Below are 27,379 nucleotides of genomic sequence, written 5' to 3' on the forward strand. Positions count from 1 at the left end.
CTCAACCACATGGGACTTGTTTCTTTGCCGTTGGATAATTTCTGTAAGATAAACTGCCTGAGACAAGTTCAACATGTAGTCTGGTTAGAGAATTTAAAAAAAAAAAATTTTTTTTTAACATTTATTTAATTTTGAGACAGAGAGCGAGCATGAACGGGGGAGGGTCAGAGAGAGAGGGAGACACAGAATCTGAAAAAGGCTCCAGGCTCTGAGCAGTCAGCACAGAGCCCGACGCGGGGCTCAAACTGACGGACCGTGAGATCGTGACCTGAGCCGAAGTTGGACGCTTAACCGACTGAGCCACCCAGGCGCCCCTCTTTTTTTTTTTTTAATGTTTGTTTATTTTCAGAGAGAGAGACAGAGAGAGAGAGACGGACCATGAATGAGTGTGGCAGGGGCAGAGAGAGAGGGAGACAGAGGATCCCAAGCAAGCTCCATGCTGCCAGCACAGAGCCCGACTTGGGGACTGATCTCACGAACTGAGATCGTGACCTGAGCCAAAATCAAGAGTCAGATGCTCAACCGACTGAGTCACCCAGGCTCACCTGGTTAGAAAATTCCTGATGGTGTCACAGGAATTATATTAAAATTCTTGATTTATTCAGAGTCATTGTTTTCATTTTACTGACAGTTTTTAAAATTCTGGTTTGTGTTTAAGACATTCAAGTAGGAAAGGATTGGAACAGAGTTTTCAAATTGAGCATGAGCAGTTAAGTCAGAAGTCACTCAACAGTCTATAACCCCTTGTGTGCCCATAAAGGGACAGTGAAAGGAGAGAAGGACATTGACGTTTGTTGATGCTCTGTCACTGCTGGAACAGTGCAGGCACTTGATGTGAAGCAAGCACATTTTCTGTGAAACAACTCTGCTTCGCTTTGAAAATTTTTTAAGTATTGGGTTTTTTGTTTGGTTGGGTTTTTTTTTTTTTTTCCAATTATAAATAGATTTGCTGTAAACATTTGGAGGGTAAATTTTTTTATGTTCATCTCATTCCCCCAAAGATAGGGAATGCTGTTGGTGATTTGAAATGTGTGGTGTGCCTCTTACCTTAGTGGTATTATCATAGGAAGTTTCCTCTTGTTTTTCTTTATAAACTTATTTGCAAATTCTTTTTTATTTTTATTTATTTTTGAGAGAGACAGAGACAACGTGAGTGGGGGCAGGGGGGTGGAGCAGAGAGAGAGACTCCCAAGCAGGCTCCACGCTGTCAGCACAGAGCCCAATGCGGGGCTCGAACTCGGGAAACTGAGATCATGACCTGAGCTGAAACCAAGAGTCAGACACTTCACCAACTGACCACGCAGGCACTGTAAACACTTTTTATTTTTGAGTAATCTCTACACACACCGTGGGCCTCGAACCACCACCCCGAGATCAAGTCATGTACTCCACCATCTGAGCCAGCCAGGTGCCCCTAAAAAGTTTCCTCTTTAAATACAACTGTAAGTCTTTAAATATTGTCCTCTTGGAGTGCAGGTCTTTTAAAAAAAATTTTATTAACATTTATTTATTTTTGAGAGAGGGGATGGGGGGAGACAGAGCATGAGCGGGGAAGGGGCAGAGAGAGGGAGTCACAGAATCTGAACCAGGCTCCAGGCTCCGAGCTGACGGCACAGAGCCCAATGCGGGGCTCGAACCCATGAACCGTGAGATCATGACCTGAGCCGAAGTCAGACTCTTAACAGACTGAGCCACCCAGGTGCCCCGTCGGCCCTTTTTTTAAATCCACGGTTGATGGTAGAATCTGAAGAATCTGAATTCCTTCCCCACCTGTTGGTCCAGTGAAGCCACGTGAAGTGAATCTTCCTTTCTGGTCGACTTCAGAGTGGGTGAACCTCTCAGGGACACATACTGGCTGTCCCCGAGTGCTGCCTCAACTGCCCTTCCTTAGAGCCTGCTTGCACCGATCTTGTTCTTGTGAGCACTCTGGAAAGTAGAGGGAGCCGAGCTTGTGCAGCCCCCTCAGGAACGCCCCGTTACGCTCAGGTGCTCTTTGTTATTCCTTTAGAAAAGGAATCGTCTTTTTTTTTTTTTTAATGTTTTTATTTATTTTTGAGACAGAGGGAGACAGTATGAGCAGGGGAGGGGCAGAGAGAGAGGGAGACACAGAATCGGAAGCAGGCTCCAGGCTCTGAACTGTCAGCACAGAGCCCGACATGGGGCTCGAACTCACAGACCGCGAGATCATGACCTGAGCTGAAGTCAGACGCTCAACCGACTGAGCCACCCAGGCGCCCCGGGAATCTGTTTGTTTAAAAACTTGTTGTTAAAAAGGAGCCATATAAACTCTGAAGGCATGCTGATCTCAAATTAACCTTCCTTTCATCTCCCTCCCCTGAGTTTAATTTACATGTATTCTTTCGGTCACATGCAGCTTTCTCTCATTTGAAACAAATGACACAGGACTTAGGACTCTTTCTGTTCATTATTCCCTATGTTCCCCTCTGCCATCTAACTCTTTCCCCACGAGCCCGTGTTTCAACACTTCACGTCTGTTCTCAGATCGTCAGCGGCCCATCTTGCCCTTGAGTTTTGATGACTGAAAGAGCTTTGCCCTGTGAGCGTCTGCGGCCCGTGCCCGAGTCGGTCACGCGCTTCCTGAAGCGCTGGTCCCTGTTTGGTCTTTGCTTTTCCTCCCTGACCAGTTGCTCCTTTCAGTTGCCTTTGCTGCTGGGTCCTGGTCTGAGGGCGGCTCCCTGTGTCCTTAGCCTTCTTTCACCTGCACTCACCCCCTGGGTGATTGCATCTTGTCCCATTAGGGCACCGGCCAGCCTGGACCAGTACTCCAGGCCCTGAGGTCCAGCGGCCCCGTCTGGCGTCTGTCTCTCCTGGGCATCTCGAACATGACCGAAACTCAAGTCCTGCGCCCCGACCCCTGCCAAAACCTGAGCTGCCTGTAGTCTTTGCCACCTCTGTAAATTCTGTGCTTCAATTTGGAGGCCTGTTAGAGTCCCCTCTTTCCCGCAGTCTGCTTGCAGATCCTGTCTATCTGCGAACCTTCAGAAAAGATCCCAAAACCAGTGACTTCTTGCCACCCGTGCTGCCCCAGGCCACTGGTTCATTGCAGTAGCCTCTTAACCGGTGCTTTCTCTCATGTTCCCCAGTTATTACTGGCTTCATTAGATCTGCTTTTTAAAAAGCATTTATTTGTGAGCTTTCCTCCACATAGCAAGCGGCTAGTGTGGGCCTTTAAAATTGTAACTTAGACCACGTCAGTCCTGCTTTCCATCTCCCTGAGAGTCCATGCCCAAGTGTCAGCAGTGGCTTTGACACTCTCCGTTACATGTTCTGGCACCCCTTCCGGTCTCCCTCCTGCCCCCTCCCTGCTCACCCCGCCGCAGCCACACTGGACTCTGTGCTGGTCCTCTGCACACCCACTGCTGCCTCCCTTTCCCACCCCCGTGTCACCTGAAACACTCCCTGCCGCTTAGAAACCGCTTGATTTTCTCCAAGGTGCTGGCATTTAATTGCTAATTTGTTACTTCCCAGCAATTTTTTCATTAGAATGTAAGCACAGATGAGGGCAGAAACCTGGTTTTGTCCTTTGCTGTATCCCCCGGGCCTGGAACCGGAATGTAATAGATGTCTAATAATTTTCCTGATTTACGCACTTGACCCTTGAACCCCCTGTGTGGTCAGAATTCCACATACAACTTTTGACTCCCCAAAAACTTAGCTACCAACAGTCTACTGTTGACTGGAAGCCTTATCGACAAAATAAATGGTTAACGTGAGTTTTGTATATTACATGTATGATATGCTGTATTCTGCAGTAAAGCTCCAGAAGGTGTGATTAAGAAAATCCTAAGAAAGAGAAAACACATTTGCAGTGCTGGACTGCATTTATCGGAAAAAAGTTGACGTAGAAGTGGATCCGTGTTGTTCAGGGGAATCGGAACAGAGAGGGATTTGGCATCGTTACTCCGTTTAAGGAGTGACCTCTACTCTTTGAAATTTTTTTTTCTGCCAATTTTGGGGTAAATTTCAGGTAATTCTTACTTCTGAATATAGTGGCCAGTTGGTTCAGACACTGTCAACCAAGCCAAGTCCATGGTGGTATTTGTGAGCCAGCTGTTCCCCGGGCCAGAGAGACCGCACCCTTGCTGATGTTGGGCGTGGGGCCGCTGTGGGAGCCGTGAAAGGCTTTAGGCTTCGCTGGCCTCCCCGTGTTTCTCCACAGGCTACTACGATGTCAGCTGTGTGAGCTTTTGGGATTCGTCTCCACCTTTAACATGTAAGTGTTCTTTCAGCTTGTGGTCTTAGAGGAAAGATGGCACCAACGAGAAGAGTCCGCACTCAGGAGGCCAGAACAAACAAACAGCGACCTCATGATTAGTAGGGCATACGTTCATTTTGAGCTAGAAATTTATAAATAGCCCCCAAATTCTGATAGTTTCACTAGAACTGGTTTTTACGAAACAGTTCATTTGTGAGCTTAAGTAGTGTCTTTTGCCTTAATGGTAACTGCCGCCGTCTGGACAAGGGGAGCGTATGGGAGCCTCAGCTAGAATGTATCCAGGCGGGCAGTGTAGTCATACCAGTGAAGTTCAGCCATGTTCTGTGATTGGCGGCGTGATACCTTAGTATCTTAAAAGTTCAAACAAAATAATATCGGTTGGCTGCAACAGAAGTGAGACTGGAGGGGCGCCTGGGGGGCTCATTCGGGACTTCGGCTCAGGTCGTGATCTCACGGTCCCCACGTCGGGCTCCGCGCTGTGTGAGGCACGCCTGAGATGCTCTCTCTCTCTGCCCCTCTCCTGCTCGCACACACTCTCTCTACAACAAAACAAAACAAAACTTGTAAAAAATGAGGCTTGAGGTTATGAATTTGCTTCAGTTTGGATGGATCATTAATCCTCACCCTCAGTTCATTGGAATTACGTATAATTTCTGTGTTCCCCGCACTGGGCTGCAGTGTGCTGCTAAAATGACTTCTTGGCGAACTGTGCTTCATTCTCAGGGAAAAAAATTGGTCGATAGGTCTAATGTCCTCAGGTTAAAATTTTGGCCTGTGTTCTTTGCCCTCTCAGATGAGCTAGCGGATGAGGAAGTAGCTGAGAACAATAGTTTTCACACCGAGTTCAGTCACGGTCACCTGGAGGCTTATTAAAAGCAGGTTGCTGGATTTCACCCCAGGTTTTCTGCTTTTTATCTGAGTGAGAATCTCAGTTGGGACTTAAGCGGAGAGATTACTTACTGTTCCTTTTGTCCCTTAAATCTCTCTGAAGCCACGTTGCTCTTTTCTGTTCATGTGTAGTTCTATTTTACGTCTCATCATCGAGGGATATTAGGACTGCTGAGTCCTAAAAACACATTCTCCAGCCATTCTCCACGAGTTGTGTGTTCCGTGAGGGCATTCTCGAGATGGACTTCCTCAAGGACCAGATGCACCTCGCCTGGTCCTGGTCCTCCTGGTCCTGGTCCTGGTCCTGGTCCTGTCCTGGTCCTGCGAAGGCACAGACTCCGGGCGGAGGCGGGAGGGCGGGTGGTAGGGAGGCGCGAGTGGCGGCACTCACGTCTTAAGGAGAGGACTTGAGAGGGTCAGGTTATAACTGTGGTATTTTACAGCCTAAAACATACAGAGATCGTTCCTGTTAGGCATAGGCCACACCTTCATTTATCGATTCTTTCGTCACTTGAGGGCCTCGGATCCGGTTTGTGCTGTGCTGGAGAACGAGAAAACGAGTTCTTGGCCTCAGGAACTCGGGCAGTTAAGGAGGCAGGCAGACCATTGCAGTGTAGTGACATAAGGGTTTCCACCTAAGTTTTGTAGTAGGGATGTCCACCTGAATTTGGTGGTGAGGGTCAAGGAAGACCCTGGAGCGTGAAGAGGTTAGCCAGACGAAAAGATGGGTCGGACTGTTACAGGCACAGGCGAAGGAAGAGTGTCGTGGGCCTTGCCTTTTTTCCAGGCTTTCTTTGTCTTTATGCTTCAGAAGCATACTGCTCCTAACTCCTCTGCCTTTTCTTCTGAGTACACATACAGGACATCTGGTCATCGGTAGGTCTCGTGTTCAGTCTGATAAAACGTAATCATTGACAAATCTTCAGCTTACAACCACTGTGTCTGTAGTTTTACCTGCCTTTCCTTTTTTTCTTTTTAATTTTTTTCATGTTTGTTTTTGAGACAGAGACAGTGCGGGTGGGGGGAGGGAGACCCAGAATCCGTAGCAGGCTCCAGGCTCCGAGCTGTCAGCACAGAGCCCGACGCGGAGCTCGAACCCACGAACGGTGAGATCGTGACCTGGGCTGAAGTCGGACGCTTCACCAGCTGAGCCACCCAGGCGCCCCGTACCTGCCTTTTCCGTTGTTCGTGCAGCGTTTTCTGGGTTTCGTGAGGCGGACAAGAAAAAGGAAAGGCTAGGCAAATGAAAGTTGAGTGCCAGTTGAATTTAAGTGGAAGAGCCAGGAGAAGAACACATAGTAGGGAACGTTTGTAAACAGCATCCTTAGTACGGATCAGACATTCTTTACCTTGTACGTAAGCGTGTGCCTCACACACGCACTTTACCACCGTGAAGTCACACGCAAGTCCTGTGACCGTGGAGGAGACCTGAGATCAGGTAAAAATTCAGTGTTTTGTATTTTTGTTGGGTATTGTTAAAGGCGTGACCAAGTATACATTTCTGGAAGTACCTCAGAATAGTTTATCATTTGTGTTGCTCTGTGCGTTCGTAAAAAAATAAGGGAAGTCGGCCTGTGGGTGGTCTAGCGAGAGACCCTCGGGCGGCAGTGCCGGGTTCTCCTGGGGATCCTGCCCCCAGCCTGATCGTGTGGCTCTGGGCACGGGCGTCAGCCTCTCTGGCATCGGTTCCACGTGCAGATGGAAGGAACTGTACTGGGCTCTTCAGGTACCTTTAGCTCTGAACTTTTGTGTTTTTGCACTTTCTTATCCTGGAGCCTTTTTAGTCTGATTTATATTAGAGCATAATTCCATAATGAGGTGATGCCACGGGCACCCCTTTCTGTGATCTGTTACACTCTTATTTCCAAAGGGCCTTACAGATTATGAGCATCCCTCACTAGCCAAATCATTCACTTCCCAAATTCAGCTAATTAAAATTCAGATGGTGAGGGATCTCTCTATATTAGCAGATATTACAATTACTCAATTTTTGTTGCTATTGTAAAGGCAGACATTTCATGATGGGCAAGACTTTGATATTTGAGTATCGGTCCCTGAAGTACCTTGAGCATTGACTTCAAACTGACAACAGAAAGGCAGAGCTGTTGTGGACAAAGCTTGACTTAGACACCTTTTCTTAAGCTCTCCTCGTAACAGAAGAGAACATCCTTGGGATTTTCTCACACAGTTAATACACTGTTCCCAAAACATGTAATTTTTGTTAATATTTGTTTGCTTATTTTGTTTTTAAAAAAAATTTTTTTTTAATGTTTTTATTTATTTTTGAGACAGAGAGAGAGCATGAGCAGGGAAGGGGCAGAGAGAGAGGGAGACACAGAATCTGAAGCAGACTCCAGGCTCCGAGCTGTCAGCCCAGAGCCCGACACGGGGCTCGAGCTCACAGACTGCGAGATCATGACCTGAGCCAAAGTCGAACACTCAACCGACTGAGCCACCCAGGCGCCCCTATTTGCTTATTTGGGAGAGAGAGAGAGAGTGCACAAGCAGGGGAGGGGCAGAGAGAGGGGGAGAGAGAGAGAGAGTCCTGAGTGAGTTCTGTACTGCCAGCACAGGGCCCAACGCCGGGCTTGAACTCAGGAACCGTGCGATTGTGACCTGAGCCAAAATCAAGAGCCCGATGCTTAACCGACCGAGCCACCCAGACGCCGCTACCAAAACGTGTAATTTGAGCAGATTATTAAGCTGTACCTAAACGTCCGCATAACAAGGTGCAAAATTATTCTCACTGGCGAGCAAGAGATAGATACTCACGAGCACTTAACTCTTTGTCGGTGGCTGTTTGCAGCACAAGCAATGAGCAAGAGTAAATTCCTGTCCAGAGTCTGGGCGTGCTGAATGACAGCACAGATGACACCGGATGGCTTGGGGAGCCGAGTGGTCCTTAAAGAGTGGAAACATTAGTTACTAAATTACCTTTTTTTTTTCCTCCGAAAAAGTCTTTATTATTTATTACATACAGAGGGAAGGAGTTCAGTCGTTGGCTGCCACTCTCCTCACGGCTGCCAGGACGTCGCTCAGCACCTCCCTCGTCCTTTTGGCATGGATGTGCGTCCCCTCCCTTTTCTCGACGAACTTGTGGTGCGCTTGTCCTCGGAGGCGTCGGGCAGCGCATGGCGCACCTCGGGTGGCGTCCTGCACGAACTCGGGGTGTGCTTGGTGAGGGGGCCACGGCCGGGCCTTGACTTGCTCCTGTCCTTCCCTCCTGGTGGCCCTTTGCTGAGCGCCCCCGCGCCACCCCCCACCCCACCCCCGCCCAACGCAGAGCCTGGGCTGCTGCTCCTCGGTGGCCCCTCGGTGGCCCCGGCAGCCCGAGACGGAATTCCTTTCAATACTTTGTACCTTTCTCAAGGGTCCGGGTGGCATGGTCTCCTACGTACTTACCTCCCGGTTCTGTTTTTCATGTTTTGTTTTGTTAGGAGAGAACGTTGGAATTATTCTCTAAGCTATCTGAAGAGAACGACTCAATGCACCTGGGTCAGGCGGTCTGTGGGCATGAAGTGGTTGGGAGAATCCAAGAACATGGTGGTGAATGGCAGGAGGAGTGGAGGCAAGTTGTCTAATGACCATCCGCAGAGCCCGGCCAAATTGCAGCCCGCGGGGAAGGAGGCCGCGAAGGCCGGCAGACACGCGGTTGAGAGGAGGTCGAGCAGATGTATGTACACGATGCAACTGTCATTTCCGTTGTCGCGCGGGGCGGTGATGCCTCGCAGCTTGTACCGTGTGTTCTGTCTCTGCTGTTTCCAAAACAAGTTTTCATGTTCTCCCAGCTAACGGTGCAGGTTTTTCTTTCTTTCTTTCTTTCTTTTTCACCCTTTCAGAGTTTTGACAGTCCTTACTCTCCTCTGACGTGTACGCCTCGAGTTCGGTGCTTAATAAGATCGCTTTAATTATGCTTTTGTATCCATAACTTGAAGTTCTGTTTTGTAGCGTGGATGTCTGAATGGCTGACCTGCTCTATAAACTGTATTAAAGTGCTGCTGCTGAATTTCTTTGAAGTTCAAACTGTATTTTTATGTTTGATGTAAGTATAAGTATGTATCTCTTTGAAAACTGAGACGTGTGAATAATAAATTCAACTCTCATTTACAGGGGAAACGGAATTTAGGGCAGCGTCACAAACTGTCGCCGCTCCTTCCGTTTCTGGAGGGCGGACGGTGGTGTGTCCCGACATCAGAGCACTGTTGATGACGCGTGACTTCTCACCTTGCTCCTCCTTGGTGAGGGTGGGGCTGCTTGTGGAGAGTTCAAGAAATAGTTCTTTTAAGAGCAGGACAGTGCCCCGGGATGCGTGTGAGCCTTAGGTAGGCAGCTGCCTTGGGTGAAGATCCCCGGTGGCGGACGGCCGCGTGAGGGAGGACGGCTTTTTCCGTTCTTGTTTTTCCTGAGGTTAATTTAGCCCCTCCGGAACATCCTTCGTTTGCGTTGGAATTGGCCCGCTCTGAGTAGGGTTGGCTCTGCCTGGCATTTGGAACGGTTTCAGGTAGATTGCACCAGTCCTGACTGATTACCCTCATACCTGTTAGAGGTTTATGCAGGTTACGGGGCCCAGGCTGCCCTTAGCCTCTCCGTGTCAGAGCAGGTCACTGTGTCTGTAGTACACGAGGCAGAAATCCCTGCTTGGGGTAGGAGGGAGAGATCCCAGGACTGGATAGATTTCTCCTATTCGTGGACACCCGCCCACCCTGTAGCACGTGACGGGAACCGAAAGGAATTGAGAAACGTAGCGACTATAGCAGGGGTATTGGTTCCGGGTGGTAAATTAGGCGACTTTTTTTGGTCGGTTTTTAATTTTTCCAAACTGCTGTTGGCCGCCTTTTTGGGCATCCCAGAGCAAAAAGGTCTGACAGTTGTTGGAGGTACGTGATAATTTAGAAAAACGATCGTTAGATGGGCTACGCTTTGCCGTGTGTAGACAGATTTAGAGGACAGGCTGGAAAAACCCAGAGAGTTGAAGACGGACAGCATCGTATTGAGTGTCATTGGACAAGAATGATACAAAAAGAGAGCCAGTGATGAAGCAAAACAAAGCAATGTTCCATCTTAGGTAAACGTCAGTGATTTCACCTGACAGAGCCACAAAATACACGAAGCAGACGCTGACGGCGTTGAAGGGAGAAACAGACAATTCAGTGATTTGGAGACTTCAGTTCCCCACTTTGAATAATGAATAGAACAGCGAGGCAGAGGATGAACGGGGAAAGACTTAGCCACTACCCTAAACCAGTGCTTCCTGACAGACGTCTGTAGAACACTCCACCCACCAACAACGCACGTTCTTCTCCGGTGCACGTGGCACGTTCTTCAGGATGGGCCATAGGCTAGGCCATGCAACAGGTCTCGACAAACCTGAAAGGATTGGAGCCATACATTGTACGTTCTCTGACCGCAGTGGAGTAAAATTAGAAGTGAATAATGGAAATTTGAGAGGATCACAACAGTTGACTCCTTGAAAAGATCGACAAAATCGACAAACCTCTATCCAAGACTAATCGAGAAAAAGAGCAGAGTCAAGAATGGAGGAGGGGACATTACTGCTGCATTACAGAAATAAAAAAGGTTATAATGGACTACTCTGAACACTTGGATGCCAACAAATTTGGTAACTTAAATGAACAAATTCCTAGAAAGTCACGAACTACCAAAATGGATTCAAGAAGAAGTACGAAAATCCAAATAAGCCTGTAGCATGTAAAGAGGTTGAATCAGTAATTTTTAAAACACACTACTAAGAAAGTCTCGGGCCTGGATGGCTTTGTTGGTGAATACCGGCAGATATCTGAAGAGGAATCAACACCAGTTCTTTGCAGACTGTTCCAAAAAGTAGAAGGAAAGGGAGCACTTCCTCATGCAGTAAGACCAGTATTAACTCTGCTACCAAAACCAAAGACCTCACAAGAAAAAATACCCTAAAAAGTACAATATCTCTATTAAAGCGGGGACACAAAATCCTCAACAAGATACTAACAAACCAAATCCAGCAACAAGTGAGAATGATTCTGTTGCATAAGCAGGTGGGATTTATCCCAGGAATGCAAAGTTGGCTTAATACCTGAAAATTAATGCTCCCACTTCAGTAGCATGATGGACAAAACCCGTATGATCATTCCAATAGATGCAGAAAAAGCATTTGACAGAATTCAGCACCCTTTCAGGGTAAAAGCACTCAACAGAGTAAGAACGGAAGAAAGTTCTTCAACCTGATAAAGGACATCTACAGAAACCCACAGCTCATGTCCTAATTAATATTGAAAGACCAGTAAATGCTTTTCCCCTAAGATCAGGAACAAGATGAGTATCTTTTCTCACCACTTCTGTTCACTATTGTGCTAGAGGTTCTAACCACAGCATTTAGGCAAGAAAATGAACTAAAAGGCATTCAGGTTGGAAAAGAAGTAAAAACCATCTCTCTTTGCAGATGACGTGATTGAGGAATCCACTAAAAAACATTAGAGCTTGGGGCCCCTGGGTGGCTCAGTCACTTAGGCGTCCGACTTCAGCTCAGGTTATGATCTCACTGTCTGTAAGTTCGAGCCCTGTGTCAGGCTCTGTGCTGACGGCTCAGAGCCTGGTGCCTGCTTTGGATTCTGTGTCTCCGTCTCTCTCTGCCCCTCCCCTGCTCATGCGCTTGCGCGCGCTCTCTCTCTCTCTCTCTGTCTCAAAAATAAATAAAAACATTAAAAACAAACAAAAAACATTAGAGCTTATAAATGAGCTCAGCAGTATAGATCAGCACGCAAACTATAAAACTTACAGTTTGAAAACTGCAAGACGTTATTGAAAGAAATTAAAGAAGACCTAAATAAATGGAAAGACATCCCATGTTCATTGATTAGAAGACTTAATATTGTTATGATGGCAGTACTCCCCAAATGATCTACAGATCTACAGGGATCTGTAGGGATCTACAGGGAGTGAACTCAGTCCCTATCAAAATCTCAATTGGCTTCTTTGCAGAAATTGACAAACGGATCCTAAAATTCTTGTGGAAATTCAAGGAACCCAGAGCAGCGAAAACAGTGTTGAGAAGGAACAGAGATGGCACACTCACACTTCTCAGTTTCAAAACTTACTACCAAGCTGCAGTGTTGTATTTGGCTAGACACCTATCCATGGAATAGAATCAAGAGTCTGGAAATAAGCCTTCATGTCTGTAGTTGATTGATTTTTGACAAGCATGCAAAGAAAATTAAGTGGGGAAAGAATAGTCTTTTAATGAATGGTGCTGGGAAAACTGGATATCCACATGCAAAAGAATGAAGTTGGACCCTACCTCACGGTATGTGTGAAAAATTAACTCAAAATGGATCAAAGGACCTTAATTATAAAATCCCTGGAAGAAAACAAAAGCATACATCTTCATGACTTTGGATCAGGCAGAGGTTTCTTAGATAGGACACTGGAAGCACAAGGAACAAAAGAAAAAAGGTAAATTGAAATTCATCAGTGTTAACAAACTTTTGTGCTTTAAGGGATTAACATCAAGAACATGAAAAGACACAGAAGGGGGAAAAACATTTTAAAATCACATATCCGTCTGATAAAGGACTAGTATCTAGGATATATAAAGAACTGTTACAAGTCAGCAGTAAAAGACACTCCAATTTCTTTCTTTCTCTTTCTCCCTGCCTCCCGCTTTCTTTCTTTCCCTTCCTTCCTTGCTTCCTTTATGAGAGGGAGAGAGAGAGTGTGCACAGGGAAGGGGCAGAGAGAGAGAGGGAGACAGAATCTCAAGCAGGCTCCATGCTGCCAGCGTAAAGCCTGATGTGGGGCTTGAACTCACAAATCGCGAGATCATGACCTGAGCTGAAGTTGGATTCTTGACTGACTGAGTCACCCAGGCGCCCCACAAACTCCAATTTAAAATGAGCAAGGGAATCTGAATAGACAGACATTTCTCCAAAGACCCACAAATGGCCAGTACATGAAAAGATGCTTGAAATCATTAGTCATCCGGGAAATGCAAGTCAAAACCACAAGGTACCACTTCACAGCTGTTAGAATGTGTCAAACTAAAAGGACACATGGGGCGCCTGGATGGCTCAGTTAGCTAAGCATCTCACTCTTGATCTCAGCTCAGGTATTGATCTCAGCTCAGGTATTGATCTCAGAGTAGTGAGTTCAAGCCCTGCATTGGGCTCCATGCTGAGCATGAAGCCTAGTTAAAAAAAAAAAAAAAAAAAAAATTAATGTTTATTTATTTTTGAGAGACAGAGATAGAGCGTGAGTGGGGGAGGGGCAGAGAGAGAGGGACACATAGAATCAGAAGCAGGCTCCAGTCTCTGAGCTGTCAGAGCCCGATGTGGGGCTCGAACCTAGGAACCGTGAGATCATGACTTGAGCCGAAGTTGGACGCTTAACCGACTGAGCTACCCAGGCGCCCCTGAACTGTGCGCTTTAAATGGGTGAATTGTATGGTATGTGAATTACATTTCAATAAAGAAAAAACATAACGACTTTGATAGCTTTTACATACCTACATGCAAATGAATAACTTGATTACAAAACATATGCCTACCTACGGGCCTTAACATGTTGTGTTTAATTTGCTTTTTGAAAGAGTGTGGAAAAGAAAGTTATACCTTGCACTGTCTTTCATTCTTCCACATCTTAATTTTGAGAGGCTTCAAGTTATACTGTTGGCATAATTACATTCCTGAAAAGATTGTCTGTGACACGCATGTCAGGCTTAAATCAGCACGGATGAAACTTCACCCATTTAAGTTTGGCTTTCCTTTGCTCTCTTTATAAACACCATCATTAAACCTCATCACTTCGGTTATGTATTTCCGGCATTTCTCTATTTTTATCCATTCATTCAAAATCTGTTTTAGACAGGTTGGAAATAGGCCTGTCATTCTCTCTCTCCTCCTTTCCCCACTTCTGCTTCCTGACTCTGTAGTCACAGGCAAGTCTCTTCTCCTGTGGGCCTCACCTACCAGGTGGGGAGTGAGAGTCACCTGCCCAAGAGGAGGATGGCGGAGTTCACCCCTCGGGGGCCCCCTCTTCGTACTTGATGTCCGTCCTGGCACTTCCTGCAGAGACTTTCTTGTGTTCTTGTCTCCTGTGTCCCCCGGCCCTGTCCGCAGTGGCGCTTGATGCTGTCTTTTGCCACGGTGGTGAGCGTCCACTCATCCCGTTTTTCGTCTTCCTTGATGGGACGGGGAAGGCATTTATTTGAGCCCAAGATTCTCACGACTACCCAGACCCTGTTCTTGGGAACGCTGGTAATCTTATCTGCTAAGCAAAACGCTCTCGGTCATTCGCTGTGTTTGGCTTTCTGTCTGTGCAAAACATACTCCGTTCTTAATGGCTGACTTGAGAAGGCAACGAAACTAAAGGTTTTAAAGGTAGATTTAAGTGGTTTTCCCTTTGAGTTACTTTCCTTTCTCTTTCTCCTCACAGGTAATGGTAATTCGGGGTTCGAAGGCCAGAGTCGATATGTGCCGTCTTCTGGAATGTCTGCCAAGGAGCTCTGTGAGAACGATGACCTGGCGACCAGTCTGGTTCTTGACCCCTATCTAGGTTTTCAAACACACAAAATGAACACCAGGTAATTGTAAGTCTGTATCCTGAAGTGGAGCGGATGATGATGTTGAGTTTAAGAAAATAGATGCTAATTTTACTTTTAGTCAGAATTTAAGATGACACCAAAGGAAAGGTCTTTGCTGTAGAAGATTTTGTATTTGAGGCAAGAAAAGCAACAAAAGCTTCCAGGAGTCTTGTCAGTTTTAATTCTGTGTTCTTATTTTATCTCAGGCTGTTCCTATGAAAATATGAAGCTGGGGGAGCATCTCCTAGTCTATTTTTAATGTTGTGATAATTAAGCTGAAAGAAAAATCTTAGAAGCATCCTGTGAAGCCTTGAAAATACAATAATTTTTTTTTCTACATAAAGTAGGTTACATCAGGGGTTTTTTCATGATTTTATTACAGAGTTTTCTTCTAACTAAATGCAACCGTATATAGGGAATGTATTGCCGTCATATTTAATCTTTGAGATTCACCTCGTCACTGGAATGAAGAGAATGTTAAAGACCTGCATCTGTCTGTTCAGTCTGCAGAGAAGAAAACAGACATGGAGGTGCTTTATTGAGGATCACATGCCATCTGTATAAAATATTAACACTGCTTTTGAAGTCTGTTATCCTTTAAATTTTTTAATTCATGGGGCGCCTGGGTGGCTCAGTTGGTTAAGCGTCCGACTTCAGCTCAGGTCATGATCTCACGGCTTGTGAGTTCGAGCCCCGCGTCGGGCTCTATGCTGATAGCTCGGAGCCTGGAGCCTACTTCAGATTCTGTCTCTCGCTCGCTCGCTCGCTCGCTCTCTGCCTGCCCTTCCCCTGCTCACATTGTCTCTGTCTCTCTCTGTCTAAAAAAAAAATTTTTTTTAATTTTGTAATTCATGTTTTCTTAAGCATCTCTCCCCTGAAAATGGCCCTTAGATACTTTCACGATTGCCACCAAACACTAACTCGGAACTTTACAACTTTCCCTCTTAACATGAGTGGCAGAGGGCTTTCAAGTCTGGTGAGGTTGAGAATGTATAGAGCCAGTTCTAGGCCACTGATCCCTCCTACCTTCCTGATACTTGCAGTGGTGGCTTGTAGCTCCAGGGCCAGTGACAACCCCAGAGCAACTTGATCACCAGGTGACTAGTCGCCAGTAGTTGGGGAGGGAGGAATTGGTGAATAAAGGTGATTAGAGGAAACTCTTGTGCCATTTTCCCCCTTTTAATTCTGTCCGTTGCTAAGATGAAAACAAAAGACTGTATGATCCGTTTATCCATTATTTTCTAGATCCAGAAAGAAGTAATTTGGATAAAAATGAGCCTTTGGTATTTTCATGATTCCTGTTACCATAGATCTTTCCTTGCTAAAATGAAGTGACAAGTTGGAGTGGACTTGAGAACGTATTTAAATAGCTCCCTGACCTGAGAGGGGCAGATGCCTAACTAAATTTTGTAAGTAGACAGGTGGATAGCTGTTGGCTGGGAAATCAGCAGTACTGGATGCCCTAATAGCCAAATAAAATCTGGTTTGCATTATTTTTTTCTTAAATTATTTTCTCAAGGAATGTTTTTAAAGTCTGGTTTTTTTAGTAATCTCTATACCCAACGTGGGGCTCATACTCACAACCCCAAGATAAAGAGTCGCACGTTCTTCCGGCTGAGCCAGCCGGGCTCCCCTGGTTTGCGTTGTTTTCAGTCCATTTCCCTTCTTTTCCCCAGCGAGGCCACTGGTGCTTCTCCTAGAAGGTCCTGGTAATAGTTAAGAAATATGAATCGCTTTCACATAACAGTCTTAGAGAGGGTCAGGCTATTACTGCAAAGGCCCATAATTATGACCTGGAGTCATCAAGGAAGAGAAAAAAGAGCTAGGTAGGTCACGTTCACTGTGCCCTGTATACTGAACTGTGGAAGCACATAAACCATCATGGAAAGACTGCATCAGAATAACAGAAGGGTCATTGGTTTAGGAAGGAACTCCCTATAGTCAATTCCCCGTCCTCCCGCCGTCCTTTGCTCCAGAAGATGAGCAGTTTACCTGTTACTGGCTTCTACGATAGGAAGTTACTCCTATTTTTTAATAAAAGTCCTGCCAACTGTTTCCTATAATTAGTTTTACATATGAGTCACTTGGGGAGTCTTGTGAAGATGCAGGTTCTGATTCAGTAGCTGTGGGCTGGGGCCTGAGATGCTCCATTTCTAACAAGCTCCTGACTGTACTTGGAATAGCGAGGTCCTAGGCCATCTGGCCTCCCGAACTTTGTTTTGATGTGATGACTACATAAAAAAATTTTTTTTTTTTTTTCAACGTTTTTTATTTATTTTTGGGACAGAGAGAGACAGAGCATGAACGGGGGAGGGGCAGAGAGAGAGGGAGACACAGAATCGGAAACGGGCTCCAGGCTCCGAGCCATCAGCCCAGAGCCTGACGTGGGGCTCGAACTCACGGACCGCGAGATCGTGACCTGGCTGAAGTCGGACGCTTAACCGACTGCGCCACCCAGGCGCCCCGTGATGACTACATAAAAGGGCCTTATCAGGGGGCGCCAGGTGGGGCTCGGTCAGTTAAGGGTCCGACCCTTGATTTCGGCTCAGGTCGTCATCTTGCAGTTTGTGAGTTTAAGCCCGCCTCAGGCTCTGTGCTAACGGTGCACTGCCTGCTTGGGGTTCTCCCTCTCTCCCTCTCTGCTTGCCCCTCCCCAGCTAGTGCTTTGTCTCTCTCTCAAGATAAATAAACTTCCTTATCAGCAGTTTCCTAGGCTCATTTAAAAACGTGCAGTCCTAAAATGTAAAATTTAGCGTTTACCCCACAAATATTATTAAAACCCAAGACATTACTGTATCTGAGCATCCCTGAATTAAAATACAGGATCTAAAATTAAAAGTGGTTAGGGGTGCCTGGGTGGCCCAGTCGAATAATTGTCCAACTCTTGATTTTGGCTCAGGTCATGATCTCACGGTTTGTGAGTTTGATCCCCGCATCGGGCTCTTTCAGCACAGAGCCCGCTTGGGATTGTATCTCCCAGTTTCTCTCTGGTGGACTCTCTCTCTGCCCCTCCCCCCACCCCAAAACAAATAAATAAATACACTTTTAAAAAAGGAGGGGCGCCTGGGTGGCTAAGTTGGTTAAGCGTCCAGCTTCGGCTCAGGTCATGATCTCAGGTTTCATGAATTTTGAGCAGTTTGTGAGTTCAAGCCCCGCATCGGGCTCTGTGTTGACAGCTCAGAGCCCGGAGCCTGCTTTGGATTCTGTGTCTCCCTCTCTGTCTGCCCCACCTCCGCTTGTGCTCTGTCTCTCAAAACTGAATAAACGTTAAAAAAAATTTTTTTTTAATCTATTTATATATTTAGGGGCACCTGGGTGGCTCAGTTGGTGAGTGCCCGACTTCAGCTCAGGTCATGATCTCACAGTTCATGGCTTCGAGCCCTGGATCGGGCTCTGTGCTGACAGCTCAGAGCCTGGAGCCTGCTTTGGATTCTGTCTCCCTCTCTCTCTGCCCCTCCCCTGCTTGCTCACTCGCTCTCTCCCATTCTCTCTCTCTCTCTCTCTCTCTGAAAAATAAATGTTAAAAAATTTATATATATATATATATATATATATACGTATGTGTATATATACGTATTTATAAAACTGGTTAAGCCACGTTAAACATTCAGAAGAAAACATTTATTTGTGTTTTCTGCTACAACGTTTAATTCTACCCCTAGAGTTTCTGGAGTAGCCATTGGTGATGTAGAGAGAGAGTCTGGTGCGCCCTGGTTAGAGCAGGTCAGCCAACAGCAGCACTGGCACCTTGGGCCGGCGTGGCCGAGCCGGGACGTTGCTGTGTCCCCGGGCACCTTGCACCAGAGGCGTTCTTTTCAAAGGTATTTTAACGGATTCTTTTGTAAGCTGACATTTGGGAAGAACGCAGAAGTTTCATTAATGAAGCTTGTTAATCTGAGTGAAAGGCACACGTTTTCATTTAATCTTAGTCACTTACTTGAAAATAAGACTGTCTTTTCTGTTCTTCATCTTTTGAGCAAGAATTTGTCAGAATGTTGACTTAATGTCATTCCCAAAGATACCATTTTATAGAAAATAAGGGAACTCTGTAGTGCCGTATTAGAATAATCGTAAATATTCCTTATAAATTGTTAGTTTATGGACTTCTCTTTCTGTGAGGTGTGAAAGATGTGACCGGAAGATACGACAGCTTGGATTCTCACCGTCCCAGCTGTCTGTGTATCCCTTGTGTGAGGGATCTTTTCGTTGCCCTGTTGGTACATCTGTAATTTGATTGTCAAATTTTTAAGTTTCTCTGTTTTATGCCTTCTTCCCTCCCTCTGCTTCTTTCAGCGTGCCATCAGAAATGGTGTTCGGATACGGTAGATATTTAACGATTTAAGAACTTCCTTAGCTGGCTCTATTCCGAATGCTTATGTTTAAATCTTGATATGTCCCTCCATTTATGCACAAGTGAGTCAGAGTTGCAGCCGGAATATCTGGAAATGGTACAAACAAAATAGAAATTTCAGTTTACTGGGAAGTACTTCGATTTGAGTGACTCTTGTCAGTTATGAAAATTAAGTTCTTCCCTCTAACCAGAGAATAGACTTGTTAGTCATGCCTCTGATTTTTTTTAAAAACAAGCGGAGATCTTGTACGAGTGCTGTTGTACAGCAGGGGGGATGCTTTCTGTCACGGCCCCTTGTTTTAGGCTGCGTGACCCAGAGATCTCAGTCTCCTGAGGCGTTGGGGAGACTCACTGGACGTTGGGCTGAGCAGGAGAGAACGTGACAAATGGGAAGAGTCCTCGTGGGGCTTTTGGAACTTTTCTCTATTATTTGGTCCAAGCTGTACTTTGGCCAGTGCTGTAACTGTCGAATTTTAATTTGGTTGTTTACGTAGTATGTTTCGTGTCCACTGTTGGATGCGAACTAGAAATCAGTCACCCTAAATCTGGCTGTAAAGTCAAGTGCTTGACTAGAAAGCGTAATGAAACTTCCAGACCTTCTAACTTAATATGATCGAGGGGCAAATGATGTGTGGGAAAGAAAGAATCTCAACATCTCGGCTTTTGTTACTATACTGAGTCTGCCCGTGGTGTCACAATCTTCTCGAGTGTCACAGCGTTTTAAGGACTTCTGCAACAACTGCTATTGTAAGTCTGTTTAGAAATGACAAGTACAAATTATTCAAATAGTTTTTTATTGTTGTTGTTTGTTTTTGCATTTATATAGCGCCTTTCCTTCGAGGAGCTCAAGGCATTTTTCAAAATCTGACAGTTTTCCTCACAACAACCCTGTGAGGTAGGTAGAGTGCATTACAAACAATAATAAGATACCGACTAACCTGTTTCGGCCTTTATGATGTTCTTTTATGTTACGTAATTGGAGGTGTCAGCATAAACACGACTTTTAGAACGTTTTGCAAACCTTTTCAAATAGCTTGGTCTTAGTAACAGCTATATTTAAAGAACCACTCGTACTGCATAACAGGGTAATTTTGTAAGAGAAAGCATTCATCAAAAGATCAGGAGTCACTCCCTGGGATTAGCTGAGCACTGCCGGTAGGACTCAGCCGGGGATGTCTCTGGTGGTGGTCGACTCTCAGGTCAAGAAGGAGCGAAGAGCTGTGGTTCTAGCATGATTCCTCGGCACCTGCCAACTGTCCGTGTGCAGTTAAACTTTCCGAGAGGGGGAAATGTGTTCACGATATTGCCTCGCGGTCTTCTTATTTGGTATCTTAAATATTTGAGCGTTTTCTCTCTCTTCCTCTTTCCTTCCCTTGCTCCCTTTTTTCTGTCCCCCTCCTCTTCCCCTCCCTCCAGTCAGCTCTTGGTTGTACTTGCTCATGGAAGGGCACAGTAGCACAGCTCACACACATCTGCAGCTTTTCCTTCCCTGGTCACTTGGGTTTGGAAACAGAAAAACCAAATAGCAAGAAAACCTGGGAAGTCAGTCTCTGGAAAGAGTGGGGAACAGGTGTGTGGGAGTGTGAATTCATGTTTCTTTCTGCCCTTTGTGATAAAAATGATTTAAATGACATATTTTTGTATTTCACGTACCAGCCACTGATCAGAGGTGTGGGAAGAGAGAAATAAATGTTTGGTTTATTTAAAGTTGTCAAGTTTGTATGAAGAGGGGGAGGAAGGACGGACCGATTGGGAAATGCCAAACACCTGTCTCTTGCCTCCCCTGCCATGCCATTTGCCGTCCCCCGTCCCCCGTCCCCCAGATACTAAATTCAAAAGTATATATTTGTGTCCGGCCCTTTCACTGTCTCCGGCTGGGCTCCGTGCTGTGCTCCGTGGCGAACGCAAGTCAAATCCTATTCTGATCGTGAAACGCCACCAGGGGGGCCCCCGGAGCTCCCGTGAGCGAGTAGGACTGGGTAACGGTAGTCCCTCTGTTAACGGCCCTCACTGGACCTGGTTTTTCTCATTTATGGAACAAGAGGGTTGCTTTAGAGAACCTAAATTCCCCTTTAGCCTTGAGAACCGTGGTGTGAGTGAGGATAGCTTTGTACAGTTCGTATGGGAGGTCTAGAATGACCGTGGGTCAGGAGGGGACCGAGGGAATTTTCCTACTCCGTAATACAGACCCAGGTCATTGCTTTCAAGGGTCTTGAGTGCCTTTTGCTCTGGCCCTATTAGTTGTGAGAGTCTTATGTGATTAAGTAATTTTTATCTTCCTGTGGTATCTGTCATGATGGGATTTGACTTGAACTGTCAGCCAGGTGATTTGGATGTACTTCTGTAGGATTCTCAAAAACGACTGTCTCGTCCCCTTCCTGTCTGCACCCAGAACCATCTCCTCCTCCTTTGCCTCAGTGTCATTTCACGCCTTCTAGCAGCCAACCGAGACAGAGTTTGACAGTAAATTACATTTTAAGTGAAATGGAGGTTCTTGCTGGTGAGTAGCACGAGGGACGGTTTTGGGGGTTTTGTTTGTGTTTGAGGCAATAGAAGGCAGGAGAGCAGAAACGAAAGTCAGCACAGGAAACATAGAAGGCAGACCATTAGTCAGTCAAGAGTTGATTACTTAGTGTTGGTTTCAGCATATAAATGGTTTGGCATCATGAACAAAACTAAGGCTAGCTGGCAGGCAGTTTCGGGTAGGGAGGGACATGCCTCAGGAGGTGGAGGGCACACAGAAAGCCTGTCAGGAGGAGCCAGTGTCCGTTCCAGGTCCGTAACCTGTTTTTGTGACAGGTGCTTAGGAGCTTTAGGCGAATTCAGCCCTGACTTTGGTTTGCTCTTGAACGCATCGAGCCGTGTGATTATTTGAGAACAGAGCGTCCCCGTTGGTCAGTTCCACGGGAATCCGGAGATCGCTGGGCCCTTCCGGGGTCTCGTAGCCTGGCCGCTTGACACCCTGGACTGCTCGTCGTGCTCTGAGTGAGCTGCTGCTTTTCTGCTTCCCGCCGTGTCGCATTCTGTGCTGCCTGCAGGGGTGTGCCTCAGCCGGCAGCGGCTTGCTCGTCTGGCCCGTCCTGCACGCGCACGTGACCCCCTAGTGCAGGGCTGCAGCCAGACGGACTTGGGTTTTCTGAGGAGCCCGGTCTGGAGAAGACCGCTTGTGGCCACGGGTACCCCGTAGGGTAGTCGACCTGCGTGGGAGTATGGGTGCTCCCACAGTTCTGCGGGTGATTTTTAGATCATTTTAGTGGTGGTTCTCCGACAGCCTGGTTGAAGACCTTCAGAGTTGTCCGAAGGACTTGCGTTCGTCTGCCCGTGAGGGCGGGCTGGTGTGCTCATTGGTCGAAATGGAAAGTAATACGGGGCATTGCCCATTTGTCCATTTCATTGTCCAGTTGTCCATCTGCTGTCTCCAGGATGGGTTCGAAGTCTTCCTGATAGTCCTGCTTACCAGCTGTGAGAAGCTTTACTGAAACAGGAGCCCGTGGGTAGTTTGTTCTCCAAGGCGTCAGCCTGCTTTCCTAGCTCCGGAAGTCCTCTAGAGGTCCTGTCCAGTAAACAGTATTTTACCCATTCGGGATCTCACGTCTTCCCTCCTCTTTGTTCTAGTACTCACCCTCACTGTTGCCGGCCAGCTGACTCCCTCGTTCATGTCTTTGAACCCAGCTTCCTTACGATCCTCTGTGTAGGCTCCCTCTCACTGTGCCATCCTTCTTTGGATTCTTTCCTGCCTATGGTAGTATTCTGCTTTTCCTTTAGAAGGCTGAAATCACAGCATTCCTCATTGTCAACTCCCACATCGTTGTCAACTCCAAAACCCCTTCGCGAACGGATCTTACGCTTCAGCGAGCGTTTCTGTATCTAAAGTGCTGTAGCGTGTCGTTTGTACCCTGCTAACTCGCATTAGCATGGCGACGCCTTGCTTAACTGTTGGATGCATACATGTGTCTTCTAGCCCCACTGGAGTCTCCATTCCAGAACAGCGGTCAGGTCTTCTCTCTCCTGTTTTTCACCACAGCACCTGCGCACGCGGCACCTAGCGAGGAATCCTTGGTGAGAGACTGTGGCTTGAGATGTCCCTGAAATGTTACGAATACGTTTGTGATAGCTCACCTAGAAAAAGACTTCTGCTTCCTGTGCTGGAGTTTGGGCCAGATCTTCCTGCGATTTTAGAGTTCTCAAGTTTATGAGACGTGCGGTTTGTAAATGTTGGAGTAAGGTGTAGTTCAAGTATATTTTCTTCTCAGCCACTAATAGTTTTTTCTTAACACCTTATCTGAATAGCAGTCTACTCCTTTTGTTGTTGGTAGATTTAAAAACAACAACAACAAAGAACTTTGTTTGGGAAAATGAGCCAAAGGCAATTGACATGAGAAGACATTTTGAAATTAAGGTCCAAGTACCTTTGTCATGGAACATGTTTTACTGGGAACACAACTTTAGAAAAAGGGCTTTACCAGTGTAAGTCTTTCTTGGACCACGATCGCATCGTGTGTGACTCTTGCTAGCGGTACAGCATTCTGAAGGCATTATAGCTGGTTTTGTTACGGAAGCCTTTCAGCTTTGACGTCACCAGTTTAGCAACACCACCATTAGAGTTGTGCTTTTTGCCCTTTTTGTTTTCCGAGTGCACCTCTCAAAGGTTAATTTGACGCGGATATTAGGACATCAGGGTGTATTTCAGGACCTCTTGGGGCACTTGATTTGGGGGGTTTCTAACTGCGCACATGGAGAGTGTGCTGTTTGTGGCAGGATTTCGTTTGCTTCATCCTCCCGAAGCTCGTTGCCTTGCACTCTTCTGGCTTGGTTGTGCGTGCTCTGGAAAAGTTCTTGTCGCTCTGACTCTCAACCAGACCAGCTCTATTGTAGGTCTTTTTGTACCATCCAGATTTACGGGACTAGTGTGAGCCTGAGGCAGACAGCTTCGTTTGAGTCATCTGGTCATTTCTCGGTTAACGAAGTAACAGTGAAAGAAAAAAAATCAAAATACAGTTGGAAGAAAGAGAAGTTCTGTTTCCTGGTGATGGCTATTACTTGTGCAGTAATGATTTATCAGGATTGCTGGTTATCCTCTTTTATTAGGTCTGGCTGTTTTCAGGTTATTTCTTGCCTCACGATTTCTCTACAGTGGCCCAGGGATGGCAGTTAACTAAAGCGAATGTTTTGATTTCGTTCAGATTTCGGCCTATTAAGGGAAGGCAAGAAGAACTAAAGGAAGTCATTGAACGTTTTAAGAAAGATGAACACTTGGAGAAAGCCTTCAAATGTTTGACTTCAGGCGACTGGGCACGGCACTATTTTCTCAACAAGAACAAAATGCAGGAGAAATTATTCAAGGAACATGTAGGTGTATTGATAAGATTACTGCTGTTTATCTGTGTGGATAAGAGTAGAGTAAACTAAAACTTACATTTTAGTGAACACTGAAACTTGTAAGTCAGTTTTTCATAAAGCTGATCAATGTGAAGATCTAATAACACGTAAGGTCGTTCGTATAACCCTCCAAAGAGACAGCTTGGTTCCGGAAGTGAAATGCTCCATGAACTTTCAGAGGAACGTGGCCAGGCCGTCAGGTGCTCAGATACGTGAAATTGTAAAATCACGGAGTTTGTCACTTGACGGTCCTGAACGTTTCACATTTCGGTGACGACTTGCTTTTGTGATTCTGAATGAGTCTGACGGGAGAAACAATTTAACACAAGTACCATTATTTTCTTCTGTTTTAGGTATTTATTTACTTGCGAATGTTTGCAACCGACAGTGGATTTGAAATACTGCCCTGTAATAGATACTCCTCAGAACAAAACGGAGCCAAGATAGTTGCAACAAAAGAGTGGTAACTATTACGCTAGTATAAACCCGTAATATCCCGTCGGTTAGAGTCCTCTCTTAAGTTACCGTTGCTAAGAAAGTTGTGGGAACGAGCGAAGCCAGAGCCTCGGCCCAGTGACCTGGGTCAGGACAGTGGAATTAGAAACCTGAGTTGAACCAGATCCCGTCTCTCGGCCCGCGCACCTTGACCGAGTCGGAATGCTGCTCGGTGGTGAGGCTGCCGAAGGAGTCCAGGTGCCGGGGCTGGAGAACCTGGCTTCCGTGTCCCGGAAGGCCTGCCCTAGGCCCTCCGCGTCCTGCCGGCCTAGAGAAAGGTTGGGCGTGAAGTCTCAACGATCCTAGGAACTTCACAGGTGGAAATGTCCTGCCGAATTGCCTGCTTAAGTATACACGTGTACATGTATGTGCCAACTTAAGTTAAGTAAGGGTAGTAAAGTTGAGGCCAGCTAGGAAGGGTAAAAATCATTCATGAGAGAATGTGTGATCGTTTTTTTTCCTCTAATGCCCGTTCCCACCTCACCTCCCAGAAGAAGGAACATGTTGCCCTTCTTATAAGCTGTCCTCACGTATTTTGTATAACAGAAACGTTAGGATCAGGTACCTGAAAATGGAATGGGCAAAGAGCAGTATACCCAGGCCTCTCGGGTGGGTGCGCGTGTGCGTGCGCGAGCGCGAGCACCGTCAGTTTGGACAGGTGCGCGCGCGCGAGCGCACATCGTAGTGTATCGAGTCCGCTGATCCGCTCCCCCAGCTCCCGGTGCCGTCGGTGGACGTGTAGCTTTCTGGTCTTGTGGTCTAGAGCCGCACCGTCCAGCACGGCAGCCACCAGCCACTTGTGCCTCTCGGGCCCTTGAACGGTGGCTAGTCTGTAGTGAGAAGTACCGTAAATGTGATTCACGCGCCAAGTTTTATGGTAAACTGTGTTCCCCGTTAATGTTTCTTCTACTGATTACCTGCTGAAATAGTAGCGGGGGCCTCTCGGGTTCAAAGACATTACCAAAAGTAATTTCACTTGTTTTTTCTTTACTTTCTGGTGGTCATTACTAGAACACTGCAGACCCCGCGTTTGGCTTCTGTTACGTTTCCCTTGGATGGCGCTCTTCTAGAGGGTGGTGTCCTCATCCCAGGTCCCCGTGACCTTTACTACTACTGCTTGTCTCTGTCTCCTCCGTCCACTCTCAGCAAGTTGCATTCGCTGTAGCAGATGTCTCAGTCCTCCCTGCCTGCACCACGCTGTACTAGGGACCGTAGGGGACTCGGAGACGAGGTAGCACGGCTTCTGGCCCGGAGCACCTCCCGGTCTCTCGTAGGGCTAAGGCAGCTGTAGGGCGGCTGTGGCCCGAGGCCGTCGGGCGTCCAGGGAGGAGGAGAGCGTAGCCCAGTGAAGGTCCCGGGGGGGTCAGCCAAGATGCACACAGCTAGGTCTTCTGGATTCCCGGTATTTATTGGACAGGCGTATTTTATTAAAAGAAGCCTTGTTATTTATCATTACTAGTAATTTTTAACATGACATATTTTAAATAGGAAACGAAATGACAAAATAGAATTACTGGTGGGTTGTATTGCCGAACTTTCAGAAATTGAGGAGAACATGCTGCTTAGACACGGAGAAAACGACTTCAGTGTCATGTATTCCACAAGGAAAAACTGTGCCCAGCTCTGGCTTGGTCCCGCCGCCTTTATAAACCACGGTAAGCTGCGCTCCTCGGGTGGCCGTGCGAGTGGCGGGCAGAACTGCTAAGACGCAGCAATGACCTTGTCAGACTGCGTGGAACCTCGTCTCCCTGTAGAGGAGGCTGGAAATAGGACTTCCTTATTTTTCCCCACCAGCGTATTAAACAAACAATCCTGTCGCTTAACCTGAGACCTAAACTTCTATCAAAAGTTGTGAAATGATGTGGAAAGCTTATTTCAGATTTCTGTAATTGTTCGTGTTTCAGATCTTATCTACAGTTAATTGACTTTATCTTTTGGACATTTTTCAGATTGCAGACCTAACTGTAAGGTGAGCATAAACTTTTTTTTTACTGCAAGTATTTTGTTTCTGCTGCAGGTATGAGTTTCTTAATGAGTTCATTGTATTTCAGTTTGTGTCAACTGGTCGAGATACGGCGTGTGTGAAGGCTCTGAGAGACATTGAACCTGGAGAAGAGATTTCTTGTTATTACGGAGACGGGTTCTTTGGAGAAAATAACGAGTTCTGCGAGTGTTATACTTGCGAAAGGTATGCGTCAAGTAAAATGTCCAGCTTGTGTGTTCTTTTTTTTTTTTTTTTAAGTTTTTTTTTTAATGTTTTTATTTATTTTTGAGACAGAGAGAGACAGAGCATGAGCAGGGGAGGGGCAGAGAGAGAGGGAGACACAGAATCCGAAGCAGGCTCCAGGCTCTGAGCTGTCAGCACAGAGCCCGACGTGGGGCTTGAACTCACAGACTGTGAGATCATGACCTGAGCTGAAGTCGGATGCTAACCGACTGAGCCACCCAGGCGCCCACA

The 27,379-nt window shown here is 46.4% G+C and overlaps 1 protein-coding gene across 9 annotated transcripts in view; it reads left to right on the forward strand.

Moving 5' to 3' along the window:
- KMT5B (lysine methyltransferase 5B) overlaps positions 1-27,379 on the forward strand; it is a 56,361-nt gene that overhangs the window by 13,323 nt on the left and 15,659 nt on the right. For 3 of the 9 annotated variants that reach the window (XM_060607462.3, XM_060607463.3, XM_078433772.2), the window contains exons 2-9: positions 8,563-8,798; positions 14,549-14,696; positions 19,874-19,942; positions 24,231-24,396; positions 24,780-24,889; positions 26,410-26,576; positions 26,871-26,890; positions 26,973-27,109. In XM_060607462.3, the coding sequence (XP_060463445.3) occupies positions 8,639-8,798; positions 14,549-14,696; positions 19,874-19,942; positions 24,231-24,396; positions 24,780-24,889; positions 26,410-26,576; positions 26,871-26,890; positions 26,973-27,109 (977 nt within the window). In that variant the 5' untranslated portion in view covers positions 8,563-8,638. The other 6 variants (XM_060607466.3, XM_060607461.3, XM_060607467.3 and 3 more) reach the window with 5 other exon arrangements.

Source organism: Panthera onca, chromosome D1 (assembly GCF_046562875.1).
Source record: "Panthera onca isolate mPanOnc1 chromosome D1, mPanOnc1 haplotype 2, whole genome shotgun sequence".
NCBI classification, from domain to species: Eukaryota; Metazoa; Chordata; class Mammalia; order Carnivora; family Felidae; genus Panthera; species Panthera onca.